General features: G+C 47.3%; 3 protein-coding genes across 3 annotated transcripts; 2 read left to right on the top strand and 1 right to left on the bottom strand.

The window, feature by feature from the left end:
* Positions 1 to 1,343: 1,343 nt before the first annotated feature.
* Positions 1,344 to 18,247, bottom strand: LOC131288914 (phosphatidylinositol 4-phosphate 3-kinase C2 domain-containing subunit alpha). Its single transcript, XM_058318095.1, is given in 11 exon segments — positions 1,344 to 2,247; positions 2,325 to 2,569; positions 2,646 to 2,842; positions 7,271 to 7,471; positions 7,548 to 7,940; positions 8,008 to 10,753; positions 10,832 to 11,020; positions 12,187 to 12,699; positions 15,217 to 16,073; positions 16,110 to 16,678; positions 18,119 to 18,247. Coding segments are annotated over 10 exon segments (6,027 nt in total). The 5' UTR covers positions 16,616 to 16,678; positions 18,119 to 18,247; the 3' UTR covers positions 1,344 to 2,067.
* Positions 3,726 to 5,532, top strand: LOC131288915 (proteoglycan 4-like). Its single transcript, XM_058318096.1, has 3 exons — positions 3,726 to 3,812; positions 3,892 to 4,006; positions 4,082 to 5,532. The coding sequence occupies exons 1-3, from the start codon at positions 3,726 to 3,728 to the stop codon at positions 5,530 to 5,532; spliced, it is 1,653 nt and encodes a 550-aa protein (XP_058174079.1).
* A 3,380-nt stretch (positions 18,248 to 21,627) lies between the features above and the next one.
* On the top strand, positions 21,628 to 22,408 carry LOC131287284 (splicing factor 3A subunit 2). Its single transcript, XM_058316319.1, has one exon. It carries the CDS (start codon positions 21,628 to 21,630, stop codon positions 22,402 to 22,404), a length of 777 nt encoding a protein of 258 aa, XP_058172302.1. The 3' UTR covers positions 22,405 to 22,408.
* Positions 22,409 to 22,695: the final 287 nt, after the last annotated feature.

The raw sequence follows: 22,695 nt of genomic DNA on the forward strand, positions 1-22,695 counted from the left end.
TTTTTCTAGCCAATTTTGCGTAATTTATTTGAACCGGTGTTTCTCCCCTAACTGCTCTCTGATGCATGAGAAATTTCTTCGTCCTCCGCGCGCCAAGCTAAATCGAACCGAACTGGTCAGCTTTCGCAGTTGAACTAAACGGATGAAGCTTCGAGCTTCGAGCGAGAAGCTACGCTTGCCGGGCAAGTACATCAATTGCAAGTGGTATTTTTAAGCCGGAGTAACAAATTTGTTGATAATTTCATGATCGCCTAACCGATTTTCGCATGTGACCCCTCAAATGAAAGGTCTTTTCAAAACACACAACTTTGTCGAAGTTAAGATTTTTCCATCGTTTTTAGTTTTTGAGGAAATTAATGCTACGTATGTGAATATGTGTTGGTTATTGGTTCACCGGGCGGGGGCAGGGGAAGAGCGTGGAAACTAGATTCGAACATGATGATTTCGAACAACGCTCCAGCCAATCAGCGGCTCGCTTTTTCCGTTCATCCGTGTTCATCCGCGCGTCGGGGCGTTCATGCGATTGTTTATATATTGCTGTTTCGTTCACATTTTGCCAACCGGCTTGTTGGGCGGAAAGAGACAGCTCTTTGCATCGACGCTTGAATCAAGTTCGGGTGAATTACAGCAATTTTCAGTTATGGTGGCGACATTCCAAAACCATTTCGAAATTATAATTTCATATATAAATTATTTAGAATAAATTCTACTCTTGGATTACAGACACATTTTTGTGAGAATATCATTTGGGTTAAGATCTTTTTCATGAAGCAACACCAATGATGAAGATTTGTTTCGTTTTTCTGTGTATGTTGTTCAGTCTCTTATCGTTCCTTAAAAATAGCAAATCTACAAGTTCAACACGTGTTTGAGCAATTTAAATGCAGTTATGCCAAGATTAAATAAGGGGTAATACAGGAAAGATTCTAATGATCACCAACCAAAAGGACCTTGGTGGACAGGACTGTTGCAGCTTGTAATTATACACCAACCAAACTCTGATCTGCTCTGTTTAAAATATTAGAATTTCCCATCAACCGCGGTGCAATAACAAACATTCCGGAACGACCACAATTTCCGCTTTCTCTGATAATTTCGAGGAATTTTATCACATTGACACAAATAGCCGCCCGTTCCTTCCATTCTCGCATCCGTAATCGAATGTGATATCGTCGTAAAGATGCATGATAAAGCCCTTCAATTTGTGCACCGTACATTATGGCCCGCCAAAAAAAAAAAAGAAAAAAAGCGCGATAAGGACATCCGCCGTAACGGTGCGTATGTAGGTTTTCGGACGTGGACGTGCAGTAGGAGAACACCGTTGTTAGGTGATTGGCGATGTAAATTTTAATATAGGTATATTTGCTTCATCTTTACCTCGCGCCCCACGGGCCCAGCCCCGGGTCATTCCAAACGCCTAGTCAGCAGTAGCTGTTTGTTTTGGTATACCTGGCCTCCGGCCGGCCACGGGGGGAAGGTTTATGTTTACCTGTACCAACGCTTTTCAAAAATATGAAAATAAATAAAAATATCCTTTCTTTATGATACAACACTTAGCAAATGCAAAGCACAAAGCTACAGACAAAAAGAAAACACGTGGAAACTAAGTCCTTACCGAGCACACGCACTATCCCTTAGCTAACCTAGACATCACTTCGACGAGGGAACCTTGGTTGAAGGCGGTGTCCTTTTTACATAGCTACTTTTATAAGAAAATTATACACACGGAAGAGAAAATAAATGGAAAACATAAAATAGACTTTCTAAAACGGCTATTTGCAGCATCGAAACCGTGTGCAAATGATTCCGGGCATTGCGAACATATTATCTAGCATTTGCTGTGCCACAGAAATGTCTGTGATCTTTTACAGCAAAACGTTACGGACACTAACGGAATACGGACATGTATAGATCACTCTCGCTCTCTCTCTTTTTCATCATCTTCTTTGCTTTGAGTATATCGTGACAACCTAGCAGCGGACATATAAGAAAGTAGTTAGACAAAAATAATACAATGAAATGCACAGCGACAGAGTAGCGAGGAACACAGAATGAGACGTCGTCCCACTAAACCCGCGACAGGTATCCGAGCTGGTACCACTGTAACGTTTCCCGCCGCAGATCAATCTCAGCCAGCGGAATCTCGAACCCACCGAGGAACGCATTCTCCTGCAGCGAATCATGCGACCAGATGGTCACCTGCAGCAACTTCTTCTGGATGAACTCGAGCGGGAGCCGGTACTCCAACTGGGGAAAGATTTGCGAAACAGATCTCGGGTTAACTTTTGCTTTCCTTTAAGGGTCTCGTTAAGTGACAAACATACCGTTTCCATAAAGCTAGGATTGCAATTCTTCCGGACGACTTTGGTCTTGCGCTTCGTGGCCTTCGAGCTGTCCGGCTTGAGGTACACCTTGACGTACGTGTTCGGCGGTTGGCCACCGGGCGTCGTCGGTAGCGCTTGCGCGTGGTGAATCATCACGATCAGCGTGTCCCGGTGGTACTGCATTGAAATCTTTATCTTGCCACCCACCTGCGGCGGCTGGTTGTCCTCCATTGCGGCGGGAATACCTAAAAAAAAAAACAAAAACAAAATACACATGATGAAAGGGTCCTAAAAGCCATCCGAGGCCATCCAAATACTCACCCTTCACCTTGGCCGAGTTGATGTCGGCCTCCTGTTGGTCGCGCAGCAGCGGATGGAAGAATGTGTAAACTAGTTCGGAATGTGCAATTTCATCGGCCGAGTTGAAGAGCGATATGAGAAACTGGCGAATCTCTGGAAGACGACGTTCGGCCACGACTTTGACGTTCGAGCGCCCGACGTGTATACCGGATGGTAAACTGAGGGGAGGGGGCAAAAAGAAAAAAAGATACCAACAGGATTATTACCTCACATCGACTCTGAAAACCATATTTCTAATGTCGTCACCACCAAATGGAGAAAACCTTCAAATCTCTTATCAGAACTAACGGTAGAACATTGTCGGAGGGTTTTAACAACGCCATCAGCAGATGCCGCGCTAGCCAGCAGTAAAAAAGCAACCGATTGTCAATTAAGATAACAGCGGCCCTTTTCGGTATCGTACCGCATAAGATACTAGAGTTCTGAACGATGGGACCAAGCCATAACCTCGTTGTGGTACGCAAAATCACCGGAGAAAAGTACAACTACTTATTTGTGTAGTTCGTGTCGAGCCGGGCGACATTCCTCGGGACACATTTTTGCTTGCGATCCTTTCGCCACAGCTTCGTCCCCCGACGTGAAGTTTTATATATCGACGTCGTTCGGTTGTTTCAATGAAACAATTCCCTCCACAACACCCGATAAGATATCGGCACAACCGATCGGACGTCAAATCAACACCGGCGATGCGCGGCGTCGGCCTTCAATCATCATCCCCCCGCAGGTGCCCTAACACAGGGTAACAGGTACTATCTACAAGTGGGTGCCATCGGCAGAGAGACAGAGAGAGAGAAAGGGAGAAGAATTGGTGTGTGTGTGTGCGCTTACGATAGCCAAACCGTCAAACCAAACTGAACCGAGTGTACGAAGGGATCGAATCAGTCATCAAGTGTCATCGCCAGCGGTTGGTTCCTGGCCACTGACCGCATTCAGAGGCGAATCCGAAAGGTGTTCAAAGGTTGGCGAGATATCGTTTTACATTTTGGAGGTAAACATTTCCCGGTGAAGGGGCAACACAACGCCATACAGGAGTACGCCAAGATGGGACTGAAGTTGAAGTGGTTCCGGCGAAGAATTACCTTCGACGGGATTCCCCCCGCACCGGAAAGGAGTATTCGCCGAAAGGAGGTAAACATTGAACAGAGTGGTGAGAGATCTTTCCTTGGCATATCGATGATGATAAATGTTTCTCTCCGACAAAACGCAGGCTGCTAGTGGGACCGTGACGGGTGTCTATCGACAAAGTACAAACTTTGAGGACTACATTGAACCGGTTCGAACGTCCTTTTGGGAACCACCGCCGCAAGCGATCGCGCGAGCCAGTACGTATCCGGAGGCGTTGTCCCAAGAATCGAGAGAAAACCGATCTAAATTGTTCTCCCAATGGTCCATTCTAGCATACCGTACGAGTAACCCGACAAACACCACGTCTACAAACGGACCGTCGTCCTCTTCCCTCTCGATGACACGAGGTGGAACAATTGTTGCGTCTACTAACTCCATCAAAGCACCACCCGCCGTCGTCCCGTTGCCCGTTCCCACCACCATCTCCTCCGTCAGCAGACCGCAGCCAACGACGAGTACTGATACGGAAGATAAGATAGGTGGTCGCACTGGTAATGGTGCGCTCCGGCATGATACGCCACCCGAACCGACCTACACGCCTCCTCAGCCGCCGGTGCGGAAGGGACTCGTCGGGAAGGCGAAGTCACTGGGGAACCTCGCGAATGCGACCTCTCCCACTAGCTCCGGTGGCAGCGAAAGATTCCCACGGGATGACGGTAATAGTTCCGACGACTCTACCAGTGGTTATGTGACGTCGTACGAACTTCGGTCGCCCCGCTCGGTGGAGGTACTGAGTGGTCCAACTCCACCGAGGACTCCCAAGCCAGATGCACCGGCACGCGTTCCACCAGTGACAGCGATTCCGAGGACAACGTCAAGTAATTCGCTTCCCTCCAAAGGTGATTCTGCGCCTGTAAGTCCTCCAGCTCAGCGGAAACCAGTGGAAGTTGAGCCGGATTACATTGTTCCGCTTGCGCCGGAGGACCCCGAACCAATCTACGACTCGTTCGACGCCATCTTTGAGCGTGTTAAGGTGCGCAAACCTGCCAGTCCGGTGTCGCAACGATCCGCACCGAGTACGCCGTCGACACCATCGCCACCAACGCCAAGGCAGAAGGAATCTCCAAGGGCAAGGGTTGTGGCGACAAGCGTACCGAACCCGGCCCAGTCCCCGCCACAGCCGAAGTCCATTTTGAAAAAGCGAGCTCCTGCACCGCCCGCCGTGGTGGAGGCTATGTCCAGTATGGTGGTAGACCCCGTTAGCGAACCGGTGATGACTATTCCAACGCCTCCACCACGATCGACACGCGGTGCTCCGACGAGTAAGGATGTTCCGGAGGCCATTCCTGAGCCAGTGAAGGTGACGATCCAATCCCCTCGGAAGGAAGAGGACATTCAAATGATTCCCCAAGTGGCACACTCCGTCGACCACAACCAAACGACCGACGATGATTCCGATGAGGACTTCAATTGGGACTTCGTGCAAAGGCATCGATCCAGCATCAACCAAACGATGGCCGCCCAGACGCAGATCGATCCGGAAGTGTTGCGGAATGCGCCGGCCTCACTTCTGCAAGGTCCTTCCTCTACCGCGCCGTCCCAATACACCCGCAATCCGAGCGAACCCGTAGCACAACCACGAACGCTTCGGGGGATGCGCAATCAGAGGGCCCGGCCACAGGAGGCGGAACCAATCAACAGGGACGATCGCAGTGCGGTGGCCAAACCCCAGACAACGCGAGCGCGTGCCAGCGATTCGAACTGCTCGGAAACGTCCGCCTGACCTGCGTTCGCTGATTCACGTATAGATTAAAACGGGAAGGTAGAGATTAGGCGTGGGCGTTGTGTCGAAGTGTGTCGAATAAATGGTATCCAATGTGCCGTACAGAACGAATTACCGGAGGGATTTTCATTTACGGCTCGCGGTATGATCCAAATGAGACAGTGACGTGACGTGGGGGGTTTCTCCCCTTTTGACAGGTTATCGGAAAGGTGAGTAAGTACAATCATCATCATCATCATCATCATCACAAGCGACTTCGATGATTCAGTGATACAAACATTCCGCACGGTAAATCTGTTTATCAACACAGTGACAAGCTTATGATTTCATAACGCTGATAGAATTTTGTTTGATTGGTAACCGTAACTTCGGTTGTCAAATAATATTTTTCTGCAAAGAAAATATGAACAAAAGGATTTTGTAACATTTTATAGAATTTGGGGTCAAATCCTTTCACACACAGAGAATTGGCAACAGTATAGAGAGGAAATGTTGTGCCTTTTAACTAATACTGAGATACTATCCACAAGAACATTAAAATACCGATCCAAAAGGACATTAAATTTGATTACGGGAACAATCAATTCATAACAAGTTTTTGTTATTAGGAAAGTATTTAAGGAGATAGATAGATTAAGTTACCAATTTTTGTCTTTACTCCAGCGTTTGCATTAACAAAAAATAGACAAGTTTTAACGACTTTTCATGGAAAAACGGAAAACGCTAGCAACTTTCTTTTGAGAGCAAAACGAAGAGTAGCATTTCTTTTAAATTTAGAATGCAGAAATGTGACAACTTTATCATTTAAATTGAATCTGTAGTGGCCAAAACATTAAACCAACTACGTTTGATAATGTGGTGGAACTTTCAACTTCATCGCGGAACGAACTTGTTTGAAATTGTGAGACATTTCCTTCCGAACTCAGCTGATTTGGATGTTTGACCATAGAGTATGGTATGCAGTGCCTACCGCAATTAAACAACTTTACTAGAAAACATTATAAAGAATACGATCCAGAGTTTTGGACATACCTTAAACATACAGTAAATCAAAGATCATCGAGGGAGTTGAACCGGTCAAATATACTTGATATGGTTAATATACCCCTGCGAACCCTTACTTACACGAATCTTAAAGGTAGGACCGAGGTTGCGTGGCCTTGAAAAACATCCCTACATTTACTGGCCGTCGGAAAATTTTTTAAAGTACTTAAAAAATGTAACTTTACAACATAAATTACTTCATTTGATTTAGCTTGGTTAACTTTTTTCTTATCGCCGGCGAAAATTTGCCTTTTCTTTTAGATGCAAACGTTATTCATTTAATTTCGAATGTTAGATTTTTTTTGCATTCACAAGCTTTGAGAAATAGCTATAATTAATTTCACACAAAAAAATGTTTTCAAAAAATGATTTCAAACAGTTATAATTTACAAGGCCATCCTTGCTTTGAATAAAACTAAATTTAAATTTTTTCTTCGAAAAGTACGAAAAGAAAAGATATAACAAATAAGAATTTATAAATTACGACGATAGAATTTAGTAAAACATAACCCTATCTTTTCTAAACAAACAACAAACAAAATAAAGTCCAAGTTATACCAAAGCGAAGAATTCATCTATTATTTTAGAAGAAGAACTGATATCTCATAGCGTCATTAATATTTTAACGAACATCGGACGATGGAAAACCCAAAAACAATCTAGCAGAGTACTGAGTTATTATACCATAACTTACCTATGCAATTTGGCTAACGGAAAGTGAAGGCAGAGCTTCTGGTGGAACTCACAGAATTCCTTGTACGAGCGGAACAGATACGCCGCGTCCGGCTGATGTTGCCGCTCCACCCGAAGGATGTAGGTGTAATACTTTTCCTGATCGTACCGCTTCTGGTAACCGTGCACGGCTACCGTCTTCAGCCGACCATCTTGGGCCATCCTGGGGTTACCATGAGAAAGAAGAAACGTTAGAGAATCTCCGCGCGGGGTCGGTTTATATTCGCTCCTCGACTTACGTGTAGACCCTTGGAATGAAACTAAGCAGCTCACCGTCGCCCGTCTCGGCGGAGAACTTCATCTGGGCGATGTTGTGGAGGAAGAAGTTGAACTGCGTGAACCACGACTTGAGCGAGATGTGGATCATCTTGGCGAAGGTGGCCGCCGCCTCCGGGTTCGACTGGCCCGGTAGGAGCGCATTGCGCACGTAGTTGACCGCCTCGACCGTCACCCCCGGTATGCCGGACGTGGTCATGAGCGCGAACATGTGCAGCAGCAGGTCGCTGTGGCGGCGCACAATATTGAACGCCGTGCAGCACAGGTCGACGAACTGGTGGAACTTGGCCGATGGCCGATCGCCACCGTTTATCACATACGCCATATCGGAGGTCAGTACGAATGGCGTTCGATCACTGGGAAAGGGAAGATAACGATGTTAAAGTAAAGTCTCGTGGGAACAAAACAACACCGGGGTCATACCGTTTAAAATTGCCAAACATCTGCGCGTCACCGAGAAACTTGCCGAAGTCGATGTGAAACAGATGTCCGGACGTTTTGAGCATAATGTTATCGTTATGCCTATCACAAATCCCTAGGATGTAGGTCGCGACCGAGTAGCCGGCGCACGAGCGCGTAAAGTTCTCCACCGCCCGCTGGTACTCGAGCTGGGACGGGTTCTGCTTGGCCAACCATTCCGCGATCGACTTGTCCTTGAACGAACCCGTCACGCCCCACTCGACCTGGATCTTGCGCAGCGTCTCCGAGTCGGACACGAGCTCGATCATGCCCCGCTTATACGCCGTCGGCACGCAGTTGAACGTGACCATCTTGAGGTCGAGCCCCTCGCGCAACCACAGCTTGTCCATGATGCGCACCATCTGTATGGTGAGTGCGTCCTGCTGCAGGTCGTCCCCAGCCTTGAAGATGGCCGGCACGCTCACCCTGTCCGGGCCAGCGAACACAATCTTCAGTGGGAGCGTGTTCGAGTTGAAGAAGTTGCAGTTGCGCACGATCACCCCGGTCACTTCGGCGGCGGGTTCGAGCGGCAATACGGTCGGTGCATCGATCAGCATCTGATTGACCGACTCGAGGCCCTGCTTGAGCACCTGCAGGCGGTGCGAGTCCTTCGCCATCTTGACGCTCTGCGCCACCTCGCCCAACCGCTTGCACATCATGTTCTGCGAGAGAAACCGACCGGTTAGCTTCTCGCCGCAGATCGCCAGCAGCGCGCGGAGCATCAGCTGGTTGCGCCGGTGGTAGCGCGCCTGGTTCATCAGCACCTCGTCGCAGGCGGTCTCCTGCGTGTCGATCATGTTCTGGGGCGCTTCGCCCGGTAAGCTGTGCAGCAGCAGCCAGTAGAGGTGATGCGCGATGCGAGGCGATTCGAGCGCCTTCCTGAGGAGAAGCATCGCCAGCGGGGATCCCTCGTACGTGTCGTGCTTGAGGGCCTGCAGCAGCTGAGGCAGGTAGTCGATGAACTCGTCGTTTGCCATCGCCGCGATCCACTCGACCGCCTGTCGGCGCACTTCCAAGTCGGGATAGCGAGGCAACAGCAGCTCGAGCGCCTGCACCGGAGTGAGAGCCGTCCACGACTTGATCAGCGCGTGCAGATCCGCCAAGCACGCGTAGTCCCAGCTGTGCGCGGCATGCAAAATCTTCGGAAGAGCGTGCGGAAACCGATGCAGGTAGTGACGCTTCTCCCACAGCACCTCACGCTTCTCCAGCTTGTCCGGCGAGTAGCCCTGCTCGGCCGTATCGATCAGCTCCTGCTGCAGGTTCCGATCGAGACTGTGAAAGTCCAGCTGCACCACCGGCGGTAGGTTGCGGATCGGTTCCGGGAACACGACCGCACCACCGTAGCTCGGGATCTCGATGCCGAGGATCGGGAAGCTTCCACCGATCGGGTACGTACCCTTGGAGGGAGCGGGACCGAAAAACTTGTCCGTCGTCGGGGGCCACATCGGTAGCAGGTACGAGCCTTGGATCATTTTGCGTTCGAAATCGAAGAATTGCAGCGAACACCAGCCGAGTTCGATCTTTGCCATCCGCCCGGCACCATCCCCCGTGGTATGGTGGTCTGCATTTGTTGTTCCCGATCCTCCCCCTCCACCACCTGTTGATCCTCCACCTCCTCCTCCTCCTCCACCGCCAGTGGTTGATCGTCCCTCGGCATCACTTCCGCCATCGACCGGTTCACGAACACAACCGTACAGCACCAACACAAGCCGAGCCTCGCGCGGTAACGTACACACCGGGTTGCGGAACATGATCCACGAGTTAAATGTCAACCGGGGGTAGATACCGGACAGTTCGTTCGAACACTGCACCACATACGGTTCGCTGATGTACCGCGCGCCATGATAGATCTGCACGCCCAGATTGTACTCGTCGTGCCGCCAGTGAACCGGTGGCCGATGCAGACACGACACGTTCACCATCACCGACTGCGAGATGCCGGAGATCGAGATCGGGTTCGCGTTGTACTCGGGCACGTTGACCGTGAAGTTGACGCGGAATGCCTGCGCGTAGATCTCCAGCAGACCCTGGATCGCGTTCCGCACCTCGTTGCACCGGTAGCGGATCTGCTGCGGGATGGTGCGCGGCCGCAGCTTCACCTCCGCGTAGTCGCCACTCTCCGACACGATGGCCAGGTTGCCGTTCCCATACGCGTGCCCGTCCCCGGAGTCCCCGTAGCTGTACACCGTCTGCCCGTGATCGCAGCACGCCCTCAGATCGTCGATCGACTTTGCTATCTCCAGCGTATCGAGCGGTCCGAGCAGGTTGCAGATCGCCTTCACCGCCTGTATCACGCCGGAACAGGTGAGTATCGAGCGGCCGGACGGACCGTCGTCGGCGAGCGACTGCAGCTTCTCGATCTCCGCCTCGAGCGTTTCGAGCAGGATCATCAGATCGTCGTAGCAGATCGAGTACGACGTCTCCTTCGGTACGAGATGCTCCAGCCGCATCTCCGCGTCCTGCGCGTCGTCCTGGGCGGTGCGCGCGATCGCTCTCATGATGCGCGCCGTCTTCGGGATGAAACCGAGCTGGACGTCGTGCTCCAGCTTCACGCTGTCGTGCACGCACTGCAGCTGATTGAGGCGCGTTCGGCCGCACAGAATCTCCTGTATACCGATCGCCTTCAGCACGTAATCGCTCACCGCGTGTAGTATCTGGCCCTCGAGCGAACAGTACACCTGGGCGATCACATGTTCCACCGTTGTCGTAACTGCGCAACAGCAAACAAGCAAAGAATGTATTAGTTCAAGTTCTTTGGAAAACCCGGATTCTAATCAACGATACTCACTATCACAGGTAAATGGTATCGGTGGTCCGTAGCCTTCCAGCTGGCCCTTCGGGTGGTCCTGTCCGCTAAAGCAGTCTAATGCGGGATGCACCAGCAGCTTGATGCTCGTGCCTTCCGCGTAGCGATGTTCGAATTCTGCCGCCACTATGTGGCCCACGTTCGTACCGAGGTGATCGTAGCGATATTGACCTAGGGAGAAGAACAATAAGATAATATTATTTGACAACAAGACATTTATCATCTTAGTTCTTGTCACTTTTATCGCAATTGATCGATTATTCAGTTAATTTCTAGTTTGCAAAATCTCTGCTTTAGTTCCAACAAAGTGTTGATTCTTTTTCTTTAAGTTTTGGACGAGGTCGTTGAATTTGTTTTTGCAAGCCATTCGAGCCTCATTAGCATAGACCAGGGGTCGGCAAAGTCAGGCCCGCCAGGTGATTTATCCGACCCGTAAGAACATTTGAGTACTATTTACATACGAAAAACCCATCTTAATTTTTATCGAATTTGTTTATGATGTAACGTTTGTTTTCTTATCCTAAAGCTGAAGCTTGTAATTGTGGAACGAGGTTTTCAATATCAGTCCAACTTCCTCTTATACTTTTGATAAGACTTTTTCTATTGTATTTGCATTATTGAGCATTCTAAATTTCCTAGTTTTGTGAATTTCGTGTAAGTTGATTTATTTGTTTATTGCTGAGAGTACGGCATTGAAACCAAGATATTGTAAAATAATTTTAATAGAGGATTGATTTCAACTAAAATTAAGGAAATTAATCAACAGAAATCAAAAAGTTGAACGATAAAATTTGAAATTTTTTATCTTGCATCACTTTTTTATGTAACTTTACTATGTAGAAAGTTGATACTCCATTCAACAGGGTTTAATATTATTTTGAAAATGTCATTATTATAATCATTAATTCATCTCATTAAATATTAATTCATCGTCATTAATTCATTCATTCATTCATTCGTATTAATTATATGATCGTTTAACGTGTCCGGCCTGCGCTTTCGGGTTGTTTATCATCATCTGGCCCTTTTTAGAAAATGTATGACGACCCTTGGTATCGACTATTTTTGGAAGGAAAACAAAACGCTAATGCTAACACTGCATTACAATAAAAAAAGGTTTTCGAACCCACTTATACATTCATTTTAACAAGTTCAATAAAAAAGGTTAGAGATTGTTGCAGTGCATAAAAACAAATGTTCTAACAAAGCCTACAAAAATGTACACAAAGCTACCTAATCCCCCAAAAAACGATCAAAAGGTTAAAAGGTCCCCTGCTAGGTCGGCTAGTGTTAAAAGATTAGTGCCTGCGTCGTTCGTCCGACGTTCCACCACGTACCTCGCAGCTGCTTCACCATGTTGTAGAACGAAATCAGCTCCTTATCGTAGCTCTTCCGCACCACGACGTTCTCGTACAGCTTGTACGGCGTGGTGCGCCGCTCGGAGCCGCCAGTCGCTTTGCGTTGCATCACCTCGTACGTTGGCGGTTCGCTCGGCACGACGGAACCGGCCAGCATCGGATGGTAGAAGCTGCCGGCGGTGTTTCGTGGCGGTAGTGGCGGCGGTTCCCCGTGCTCTCCGACGCCGCTCGCTGCCTTTGGACATTCCTCGGCATCGTGTGGCAGCGGAGGCACCCATCCGTAGGCGACGGAACCGCTGCCGGGGGTGCCGGGTGGCAGGGAACCGATCGCACCGTACAGCAGGGAAGCAGGTGGCGAAAGCGGTGTGGCCGTTTTGTCCGACAGCGAGCGGTTGACGACCGCATCGTACACCGGATCGGAATACTGCGTGCCACCGGTGTAGATGTAATCGAACGGATCGTAATCCTCGTAGTACGTCGACGAGGTGTCATCTGTGGGGAAACACAGAGAAGGAATAAAGAGAGAGAGAGAACGGTAAGGGACGTGTGGAAAGTTAGTAACAATATTCATAATAAAGTGAGCATGAATTTTGGAACATTAACTTTTCTCCAATTCAAGGGTGATCAAGGTGGTGTGGGTACATTCAGTAAGCTCAAACCTTTCGAATGCTTTCTGCTCTTGGCCGCTCTAAAAGATTTGCGCACACGTATTACTTTGAACATGGTTCGGAACCGGACCGACTTGCCTGTAGCAACAATAACCACCGCAACATCAACCACAACAACAACCGAGAAACGTCTCTACGAACTGTACATTGATTGTTGTGTTTGGTTGTTTAAGGTTTTACAATAAAAGATATGGCCACTTTTGATTACATAACATTACTAAACTTTATTGAGCGTTGATTGTTCTTTCTCTTTCTCTTCTCGTTTCTTTTGTTTGTTTTGCACATTCGTCTAATGCTTTGATGGAAGTTGATTTAAATTTAAACTGATTGTTTTAAATTGATAGTGTTTGGTTTTCCTATATCAGCACCACCATTTAGAACACTAAACTCCGTAAACTCCGTTATCAACTTTAAATTCCACTTGATCGAACCACGTAGTGAGAAGTGTTTTTTTTTCTTAACCGTTCTTTTTAAACCAATCTCCCTATGAAACAGTTTTAGACTCAAAAGGCACTGACTCTTATTTTTGGAGGCAAAGAAAAAGGCACCGGCCAACACTGTGTGTGTGTGGCGCTTGTTTGTTGTGGCCTGTTGTGGTTTTGTGTTTGGAGGCAAAAAGGCGAGTAGAAGGACGGAGCTTGAAGCAGAAACACTTGCTGCCGGACACTAACGGCTTTGGCTACTGCTGACGACGTTGTCGTAGGCCCGCCTTCGAGACGATAGCTGCAGGGTGTATGGTAGTCGCGTCGTACCGATAAGATCGAACAGAGATAAAAACCCCTCACGGGGGAGGATTAAGGAGGTATTCTACGGGGCCGCAGTTATTGCTGAGACGAATTTCTTGTTACGGGCCATTAAAGATAAGAATAGATTTTAGTGCTCGAAAGTGAAAAAAAACCGCTCAGTTTGTTATCTTTTGTACTAATTAGCTCTTAGCGTTAGAAATAGAAGTAGCGTAAAGATAGAAGTTGTCTAAGAATAGGTAAAATAAAAACGGCACTAAACTTATATAGAGAACGATAGCAAGGAAAAGAAAGTCTCTCCCTCGTAAGCTAAGTGAAATTCATTTCACAATTACTTTTTATGCGCGTCGGTCGTCTACGGAAATAATGGCGCTTTAGTGTCTTCCCGTAGCGTGGGTCTCCCACTCGAAAGACGTCCCGCGTCGTTTGCCTTATCGGCAAGACTGCACCAGGAAGCAAGCGCTTTGGGAATTGGTCGTTCGAGCGGAACCCCGCGTGCGGATTCGCTAAACGGCTGGACCAGCGCGATAATCTCTCGCGTCGCTAAACTGCGGGGGCGACCACGCTAAGACGTTTCTAGCGTCATCTCAGTTATAATTTGTTTCAAGCGTATAGTAAAGACGGACCTCGTCGTACGGCCACAACGGTTCATATATTGTACTGTGTTCATAGAGGGAAAGTATGTCAGAAAAGCGTTTTTGTGCCAATACGTCACACGACGTTGCTGACGTGACTTTTACTCCACAATTACAACCGGTCAAAAAAAAAACTGTTTACAGTGGCAACGTAGATAACGTTTCCAGCTTCGGGCGCTTATGTAAGGTTTAACGTGCGACGGGGTACAAACATGTTTCCTTAGGAAACAACAAATTTACGAAATTAAACAAGATAGTGATAATTTCGTTTGAAAAAAAAACCTGACTTTAAGAGTATTAAAACATTAAGGTGCATTTATCAACAGTAAAAATTTTACCAAAAATTATGTGACCTCTTTTGGGGGTAATATGAACCAGCGGGACAACAAGCAGAAGTGTGGATTTGTGGCACGTACAATATTTTAAAACAGCCGGTCCACAAATTGTTTTTCAAGAATTTTTAGCACAATTTACAGCTACATATTTTACTATGGAGAACATAATTTTTACCGGGTTTTGAACTTAAATCAAAGAGTTTAAAAAATAAATTAACCTTCCATCTAATCATATCGATTCCGAAAGAATTATTTTTGATTGAATGGATAGAAGAGGAAAAATGGACCATAGAAAATCATTTGTCTACTGTTCAAATACTTGTTGTAATTTTCTGATCAAATACTTTTTCATGCTTATCCTGTTTAAAATAATATTGAATTGATAAAATGTCCTTATTTTTAAACTGGTCCATATTTACGACCCAACGACGAAAGCGTAGATCGATTGCAAAGCTGTAAACGACGCCCAATCGTCTTTGTCCTACCAGTTTTATGACAACTGTTCCCGTTAACTGTTAACAGCACCCATACTTGTTTCTCCCTCCATGACCCCGTGTTATGGTTTGCTCGCCCGCGCGTCATCACCCAAATCAGTGCTGGTGTGAGTGTGCGGATGCGGAAGGTTTACCTTTGTCGTCTTCGCCACTGCTGCTGGACGAACGGTTGCCACAGAGCAGCGGATCGAACGCCTCCAGAACCGAGACGCGAGAGTTGTCCTCGAACCCGAGATCGATCAGATCGGTGCCGTTCGCGCCCCCGTTCCGTTTGCCCTGCCCCGAGGGATCACTTTTCGGGCGCAGGACGACACTGCTGCCGCTGGCACTTCCGCTGTCCGGGGCACGGGCCGGCGACGGTTGTCTGTTGCTGGCGATGATGACGCTATGCGGCTGGGAATAGGATCTCCCGGTTGCGCCAAGCTTCGGTACGGGCACGACGGCCGTCTCGGGGTTGGCAACGGGCAACGGGGGGTTTGCCGGGGTGGGCAGGGCGGGGTAAAGGGTTGGAGCAACCGATGCCGCGTACGGTTGAGGTAGTGATGATAATGGTTGTGATGCTTGTGGTGGTGCGGCCGTTTGCTGGATATTTGATGATGCTGGGTAAGGCGTCGAGGTGGTGGCGTTGGGGTAGTGGGCGACACCGTAAGCCGATGGTACCACACCGTAAACGGGGGGAGTTATGGTACTCCCGTAGACGGGTGGTGGACCTCCACTTGCCGCAGCCACGGCGTAGATCGGAGGGCTGTTGTACAGTCGCTGAAGCTCTTCCGGTGTGAGTGGTTTCGGTTTCTGATTGGTGTACGGGACCAGCTGCATCGAGGCGGCACTGTACGGACCCTGGAGGTGCGGCGCGGCCACCACCTGCTGCGGTGGTTGTTGCGTTGCCGCCACAGAAAGATATGCCGCCGGATGAAACCCGTACGTGGCGGCGGTCATACTTAAACTACGTTGCGTTTTAAATCCCTGTTCATATGTCGGTGCCGTGTTACTAAAAAAAACAATGGAAAGAAGAAACATTAGTAACCCTGTTTCTATCTGGAACTCCATTCCGGCGCGCCCTTACCGGTGTATCTGATCGACCAATTCCTTTAAATTGTTTCGCGCTTCCTCCTTCGGATCGGGTGGCTTCGGGACTGCATTGAACGATATTAGATCCGCCTCGGCCGTCCCATTGTTGTTGCCCGTTCCCGGTTGCAAGGTGGCCGGATTACGACAATCGCTATGCCGTCGCACCGGACCGGACGAGGATGGACCGGCCGTGGGATCCGTCGGAGGGGCTAGCAGCGAGGATGCCCCACTTGGTGGGAGAACTTTTCCGGTACCACAAGCGACACGGCGCTGCAGGTACGCCCGGTACTCATCCAGCGTCTGCGAGACCGCCTTCGGATCGCGGGCCAGTTCCGGTGTCATTTGGCGCTGCTTGGCCCGTATCTTTTCCAGCTCGAGCGTCTCCATGCTCAAGGCCATGGCGCGCTCGATGTCGGCCAGGTACTTCTTCTCCAGCTCTAGCTCGTTCGGATTCGTGGCCATCGTTTGGCGTTTGTTCGTGTATGTGTATTGTGTTTTTTGTTCAGTTCAGTGCCTTAGGATGTCCTGTTGGAAAAAGAAAATAATAAAAAAGACAAGCTTAAAAAACGATATCCTAACCGTGCTTTTTCATGGAACGCTCGTAATCTCAAACCCCTCGGTTTCACTTCCTTTGCGCTGTCTAGTCCACTTGCTTGAGTTTATCTAACTTCTTGCTTCACATTCTTATCACCAAACTGCGGCTTCCATTGAAGCATGAAACCACATTCGAACGGAGGGACAAGAAACGGAAGGAAAAAAAAAGAAGGGATTTCCAATGTTCCGTTTCTGTGTGGTTGTTTTCCCCCTCCTCACACGTCCGTCGGAACGGCCCGGTGATATGATAATTTTGATAATCAGCTCAATTTTCGGCACTCATTCCCTGCACAACGGGAAGATTGACGGCAACAAGTGTGTGTTTGCGCATTACGTTCTTTTTTTTTCATTTCCCACTGCCAACGCCTGCTATGTTGCGGAAGGTAAACAAATCCTTGATAGGTTGATGCATTCGCCACTGCATTCCGTTCCGTCCGTGACGACGTTCTTTTTGTCCCCTCTCCTCTTGCTGCTGCAGCATCTCTCAAGGCGACGGACAATCACAAATCCAAACACGTCGATTAATGTGACGGCTGTTGATTGAACGTATCGCATTCGTCCCTCCGTTCGCTGTGGCTGTTTGCATCTTCACTCACGGGATCGCTAATCATCATAACAATCTGTCGGTGCGATCGGGGACAGCACGAGCAGGTCCGGGAGAACGAAGACGTAACACGCAAGCGATCTTTTGTTGTTCCGTTTTATTCTTGCCGTTCCGTGCGCACAGCGCTTCCTGCTTGCCCGGGGTCTTCCGCCCAAACGCCAACGCGCCGCGCACATCTTCTTCTTGGCACACAAATGATATGAATTACCAGACGGAATATGACACACTGGAAGGCTGGAGCGTGATGGAATCATACATTCGCTGGCCTTCTTCCTCTCACCACACGGTGGGGAGGAGTACGTCACTCTGCGGTAGCGGTGATCTGTCCGGTCAAAGAAGGCGCTGGCTGGCGGAACACGATTTGATGAATGAAGGTCCTTAACGCGGAGCTGCTAGCTGATGAATGGAGTGCTTTAACCGAAGCGAAAGCAGAAAAAACGACACTTTTTTCTAGCACAACAAATGGTCCATGTGTTTCATCGGTTCGTTTGCACACCACCTACACCGCACCCGACACACACGCACGAAAAAAGCGAAGTAATTATTGCACTTTGCCACAGCTCAACCATTTGGACCACTGGAGCGTGGATCTGGGTGTGGAGCTACGCTTCTTTTTCATACTCGCACGTGCACTTCCACTGCACACAACATCCCACACCCCGCGGGAGACGTTTTCGTGCGGCTTGCTTTGCTTTGCTAACCTACCGCCCGACATCCCAATGTCGGGGCAGAAAAAGCACACAATCCGGTGGGCTGATGGCTCGTACCTTGCGCTTGGTTGCTGTACGCTGATGTGCTACACGGACCGCAAGTGGCCGGTGATGAAAAACAGCATTTTTTGTGATGATTTTTGCCAACGATCGCGCACACGAACGTGAAACGCACCTCACTACTCGATCGACTGTCGCAGAACTGTTTCACCAGCTGTCAAACGATGAAAGGTGCAACCTGCGCTGAACCTGACAGATCGCTTTTGTTCGAAAAAATCGAAATCGAAATTAATTTCGTATTCGAAAATATAATTTTACGACAAATCACCATTTTGGAACAAGCAAAATTCATCAAAATGATCTGTAAAAATACCCAACCAGCCTGGAATTGGGTGGCATTTGAAAATTGAGCAGGCCGGAGAAAACTCCATACAAAAAAAACCAGCTCTCGCGGACTTAGCCGATTTTTGCGATGCCACTCTTGACGATTGCCGTCCGCAGATGACGCGATAGCGGCGGAGACACGTCGCTCGCGGACTTAGCCAAATTTTTCGATCCCGCTCTCGAAAATAGCCCGCCGCAGATGCCGCGATAGCAAAGGAGCGTCCTTTTTGTGCGATAGAACGCGCGCGACGATGTGCGTTTGGATGTTTTTTCCCCTTCGCACGGCGCATCGCACACGCAGAGTGATTTTGACACATCGAAGTAAACAAAGCAGCACGGTAAGTTCGCTAAAGTTTTTTGCTGATAATTACATGTTATTTTTACATTTTAGCTGTTACAGAGTAACATTTTGCACTATCAAACAACAATCAACCGTTCGACATACGTTGCGGACCCGAAAATGCCCGAAGTTTTTACCGCCGGATGATAAGTTCCGGACAAGCTGATCGAGACGTGGATCCTTGGCAGGCAAATGTAAACAAAGAGGTAAGTTGTGCAGTGAAAGTGAAAGTGTTTAATCCAAATTAGTTTATTGTTTTAAATATTCATTTATGTTCTTGCAGCATCGTGATTTGGGTTTTCAGTGTGTTGTTATTTTTCAATAGCATGACTACGGCAAACGCGGAAAAACTTCAGGGTTGCGATGAATCCAAAACCCCTTTTGTTTTATTTTGAGATCGATGAACGCATCCACCGCTTTGGTTATCAAAAGAGGAACATCGTAAACAATCAAGTAAGCTGTGAATTGTGTATCATTGGGAAAAAATCATTCGCTATTATTTTGTTGTATTCCTGCAGCTTCGTGCAAGTGAATTGCGTTTTGTGTTTTCGTTCTGATTACGCACTGGGACCACGGATCACACAGCATTCACTGCGATCATTCTGGATCATCAAACTCGAAAGACGTACCCATCTATTGTTTAGCAAGATGGACAGCAAAGAAATGCAAACAATCAGGTAAGCTGAAGCAATGGGACTGTTTCAAATTTCGACCGAAATAGTATATCATTTTAATATGATGTTCTATTCTTTCAGAATAGCGAATATAAAGTTTTCTTCATCCGACATTGATCCCTAAATATTGCTTTGCTCTGATTGTGTTCTGTGTTTACAGCTACACAGCCGGTGAAAATCTAGTGTAAGCGCTGTGGCTACGTTTCCATTTGTGATATCCAGCACTTGCACAAAAGACATCGGAAATAACCAAGAGAAAATCTTCCGGAATAGACGTATTGCATCAACTGTTACAAAGGATCATCTATCAGGTGAGGCTTGTTGTGAAAATTATTGAACCGAAATAATGCTTTTCGAAACTTTTGTTGTATTTTTGTAGATTTCCTGCTGCCTCCAGTGTCACCAAACTACGATGAGGTTATAAAAACCTTATAAGTTGTGTTAGTTAGTGGATGTGCGAATGTGTTTATTGAATACACACTTCATTATTAAAATGTGCGAAAGAAAACAGGAGATCACGCATGGAGCATTGATATCGCTAGACTAATCATCGGCAGAAGTCAGGTAATTATACTTCATTAAACTCGTAAATTCGAAAGAGTGCATTGATATCTGTTGAAATATTATTCTTTACTTTCAGTGGTACGAACATTTAAACATGATGTTTGCGAGGACAGGAAATATGCTAGTGAAGACCAACAATGATGTGAAGTAGAAAACTTAACGCTTTCTATTGAAATTAGTTTTTTTTCCAAGCACATTTTATATATCTGTGTTTGGGTTCAGTTTCGATGGTAATCGAAGCTTGCGAGACATCCCAGAATGGAGTTACATGTTGGTAAGTTTTAATACATTTCGACAATAATATTCATTATGCTACACATGTCCAAATGTTAAATGTTTGTGATCTCTTATCTCCTTGATCTTTTATCCAGATTTAAATAATTGATTCGAGAGGATTTCATTCGCATAAATTCGAATACTGCCGTGAACCATTCAGGTAAGGTGAATGTTATAAGACAAATTAAATTGTGTAGGACTTTACTTGGTTACTAACATTTTGGAAACATTCTAGATAATTTTTTCTTCGATACGCGTTTGAAAAGTTGGGCATAACCTGACGTCTGCAACTTTCAACAGCACCAATATCGTGACCCTCAACATCATCATAGCGGATAAACAGGCAGATCAGATGGTAAGCTAATTTTTATATTTACTGTCACAGTAGTAAGGATCGTACCCGTAAGCTTGGCTTCACAAATTTAAAAACAAAAATTTGCTAACATTTGCTTTCATATAACGCCCCAACAGTATTATTCATTCCGTGAAATTTTGTAGAATAATATTAAAATATTGTTATCGTATGAAAAGATTAATGAACAAATCGTGAACATCCGATAACATAGGCATCAACTGTGTTCAGTTGATATCGTAAATAATAAATAACAACTCTGCTATCGTTAACCAAGAATATCAACTCAAAGACGATTTTCACAGATAAGTAATTGTTTTCTTTATTTATTACAGGATGCCGAAGATCGCGTAATTAAACTGTAAGCAACCAAAAAATCGGTAAATAAATAGAGTAAAAGGAAATTATTTTCGTTCAGCGTGTTTATTCGGCGCACGGGCTGTGACGTCACAGCCAAGCGTCGGAGTGAAAGAAACAAATACACCGCGGGGAAAAGTAACTCAAGGCCCTGGGGTTCTCGCGCGCTCACCACTGAAATAGCCCGCGAAGACGCTGCTATCGCGGGGAGTTGTCGCTGCCGGCTATTATTTGCAGATAGCCGGCTATAACCCGCTCAACTCGAGTTTATAGCATTCAAATGGGTAGTTGGGTATTTAACTATTTATTTATTCAAACTTTCATCGTGTCTAAATTCAATTCAAATGAATATCTGCATTTTCGAACAACAATATTGCACTACCTGTTTCATCGTTACATATTCCTTGGTCAAATTCGCAAACACATTTGACATTTCGAAAATCTCAGATTGTTTACAATTCTACACGATTTTCGTCAGACATCTTTTCTTCCCTGCGAAAAACATAACACAAATTGTTTTAACTAAGTTTCTCATATAAATTAAAGGTTTGTAATAATTCTCCTTTGATCGTTTTGCGGTTCTGTTGTAATATTCACCTTTGGCAACTCTTCCAGCACGATGGATTTCCAAAACCGTGCCGGGGGCAAAACCGGCGGCGGAGGCGTCGCGTCCTGGTCCGAAAGCAACCGGGACCGGCGGGAGCGCCTGCGGCAGCTGGCACTGGAAACGATCGATCTGAACAAGGATCCGTACTTCATGAAGAACCATCTCGGTTCGTACGAGTGCAAACTGTGTCTGACGCTGCACAACAATGAGGGAAGCTACCTGTCGCACACGCAGGGCAAGAAGCACCAGGCCAACCTGGCACGCCGTGCGGCGAAGGAAGCCAAGGAAGCACCGTGGGTGATAATGCCGGAGAAGCCGCGCATTGAGCCGAAGAAGTTCGTCAAAATCGGACGTCCCGGTTACCGGGTGACGAAGCAGCGCGATCCGGAAAACGGACAACAGTCGCTGCTGTTCCAGATCGACTACCCGGAGATCACCGACGGTATCGTCCCGCGGCACCGGTTCATGTCGGCGTACGAGCAAAAGATCGAACCGCCGGACCGCAAGTGGCAGTACCTGCTGTTTGCGGCCGAACCGTACGAAACGATCGCGTTTAAGGTACCATCGAGGGAGGTGGAAAAGACGGAAAGCAAATTCTGGACGCACTGGAACAAAAACACGAAGCAATTCTTCCTGCAGTGCTCGTTCAAGCTCGAGCCAAAGATTATTCCACCACCACCACCGAACATGCACCGCCTGCCGCACCCCGGACGTCCAATGTTCAACCCCGTTCCACCTCCTCCGATGGGTGTTGTGCCGGTTCCGGCGCCGCCCAACATGGGAATGTAACCATGAACTGCAGGAGTTTAAAAAATACATTTTACCTTCAATAAAGCTAATTCTAACTATAGACACTTTCTTGCATTTTTATGTTTCTTCGAAAAAGTGCACATAGTCTTTGATGTAAAGTCTGCTTCTATGTGAGTAGATTATAAACGCATCGCCATTTAAGTTCTTGTGGAAAACTGTTTCAAACACTTTGATTGTGAATAAACACATGATGTTATTCTCAAGTAGCGAATACAAAATTTAACACTTTCAATCCTTCCAGATTCCGCCGTGATCGTGCACATCCGCATG

This window comes from Anopheles ziemanni, chromosome 3 (assembly GCF_943734765.1).
Source record: "Anopheles ziemanni chromosome 3, idAnoZiCoDA_A2_x.2, whole genome shotgun sequence".
NCBI lineage: Eukaryota > Metazoa > Arthropoda > Insecta > Diptera > Culicidae > Anopheles > Anopheles ziemanni.

Excerpts from the sequence above, each read along its gene's own strand:
- LOC131288915 (XM_058318096.1), top strand. The coding sequence starts at position 3,726 with ATGGGACTGAAGTTGAAGTGGTTCCGGCGAAGAATTACCTTCGACGGG. Across the intron at positions 3,813-3,891 it reads GGAGTATTCGCCGAAAGGAG|GCTGCTAGTGGGACCGTGAC; the intron begins GTAAACATTGAA and ends GACAAAACGCAG. Across the intron at positions 4,007-4,081 it reads GCAAGCGATCGCGCGAGCCA|CATACCGTACGAGTAACCCG; the intron begins GTACGTATCCGG and ends GGTCCATTCTAG.
- LOC131287284 (XM_058316319.1), top strand. The coding sequence starts at position 21,628 with ATGGATTTCCAAAACCGTGCCGGGGGCAAAACCGGCGGCGGAGGCGTC.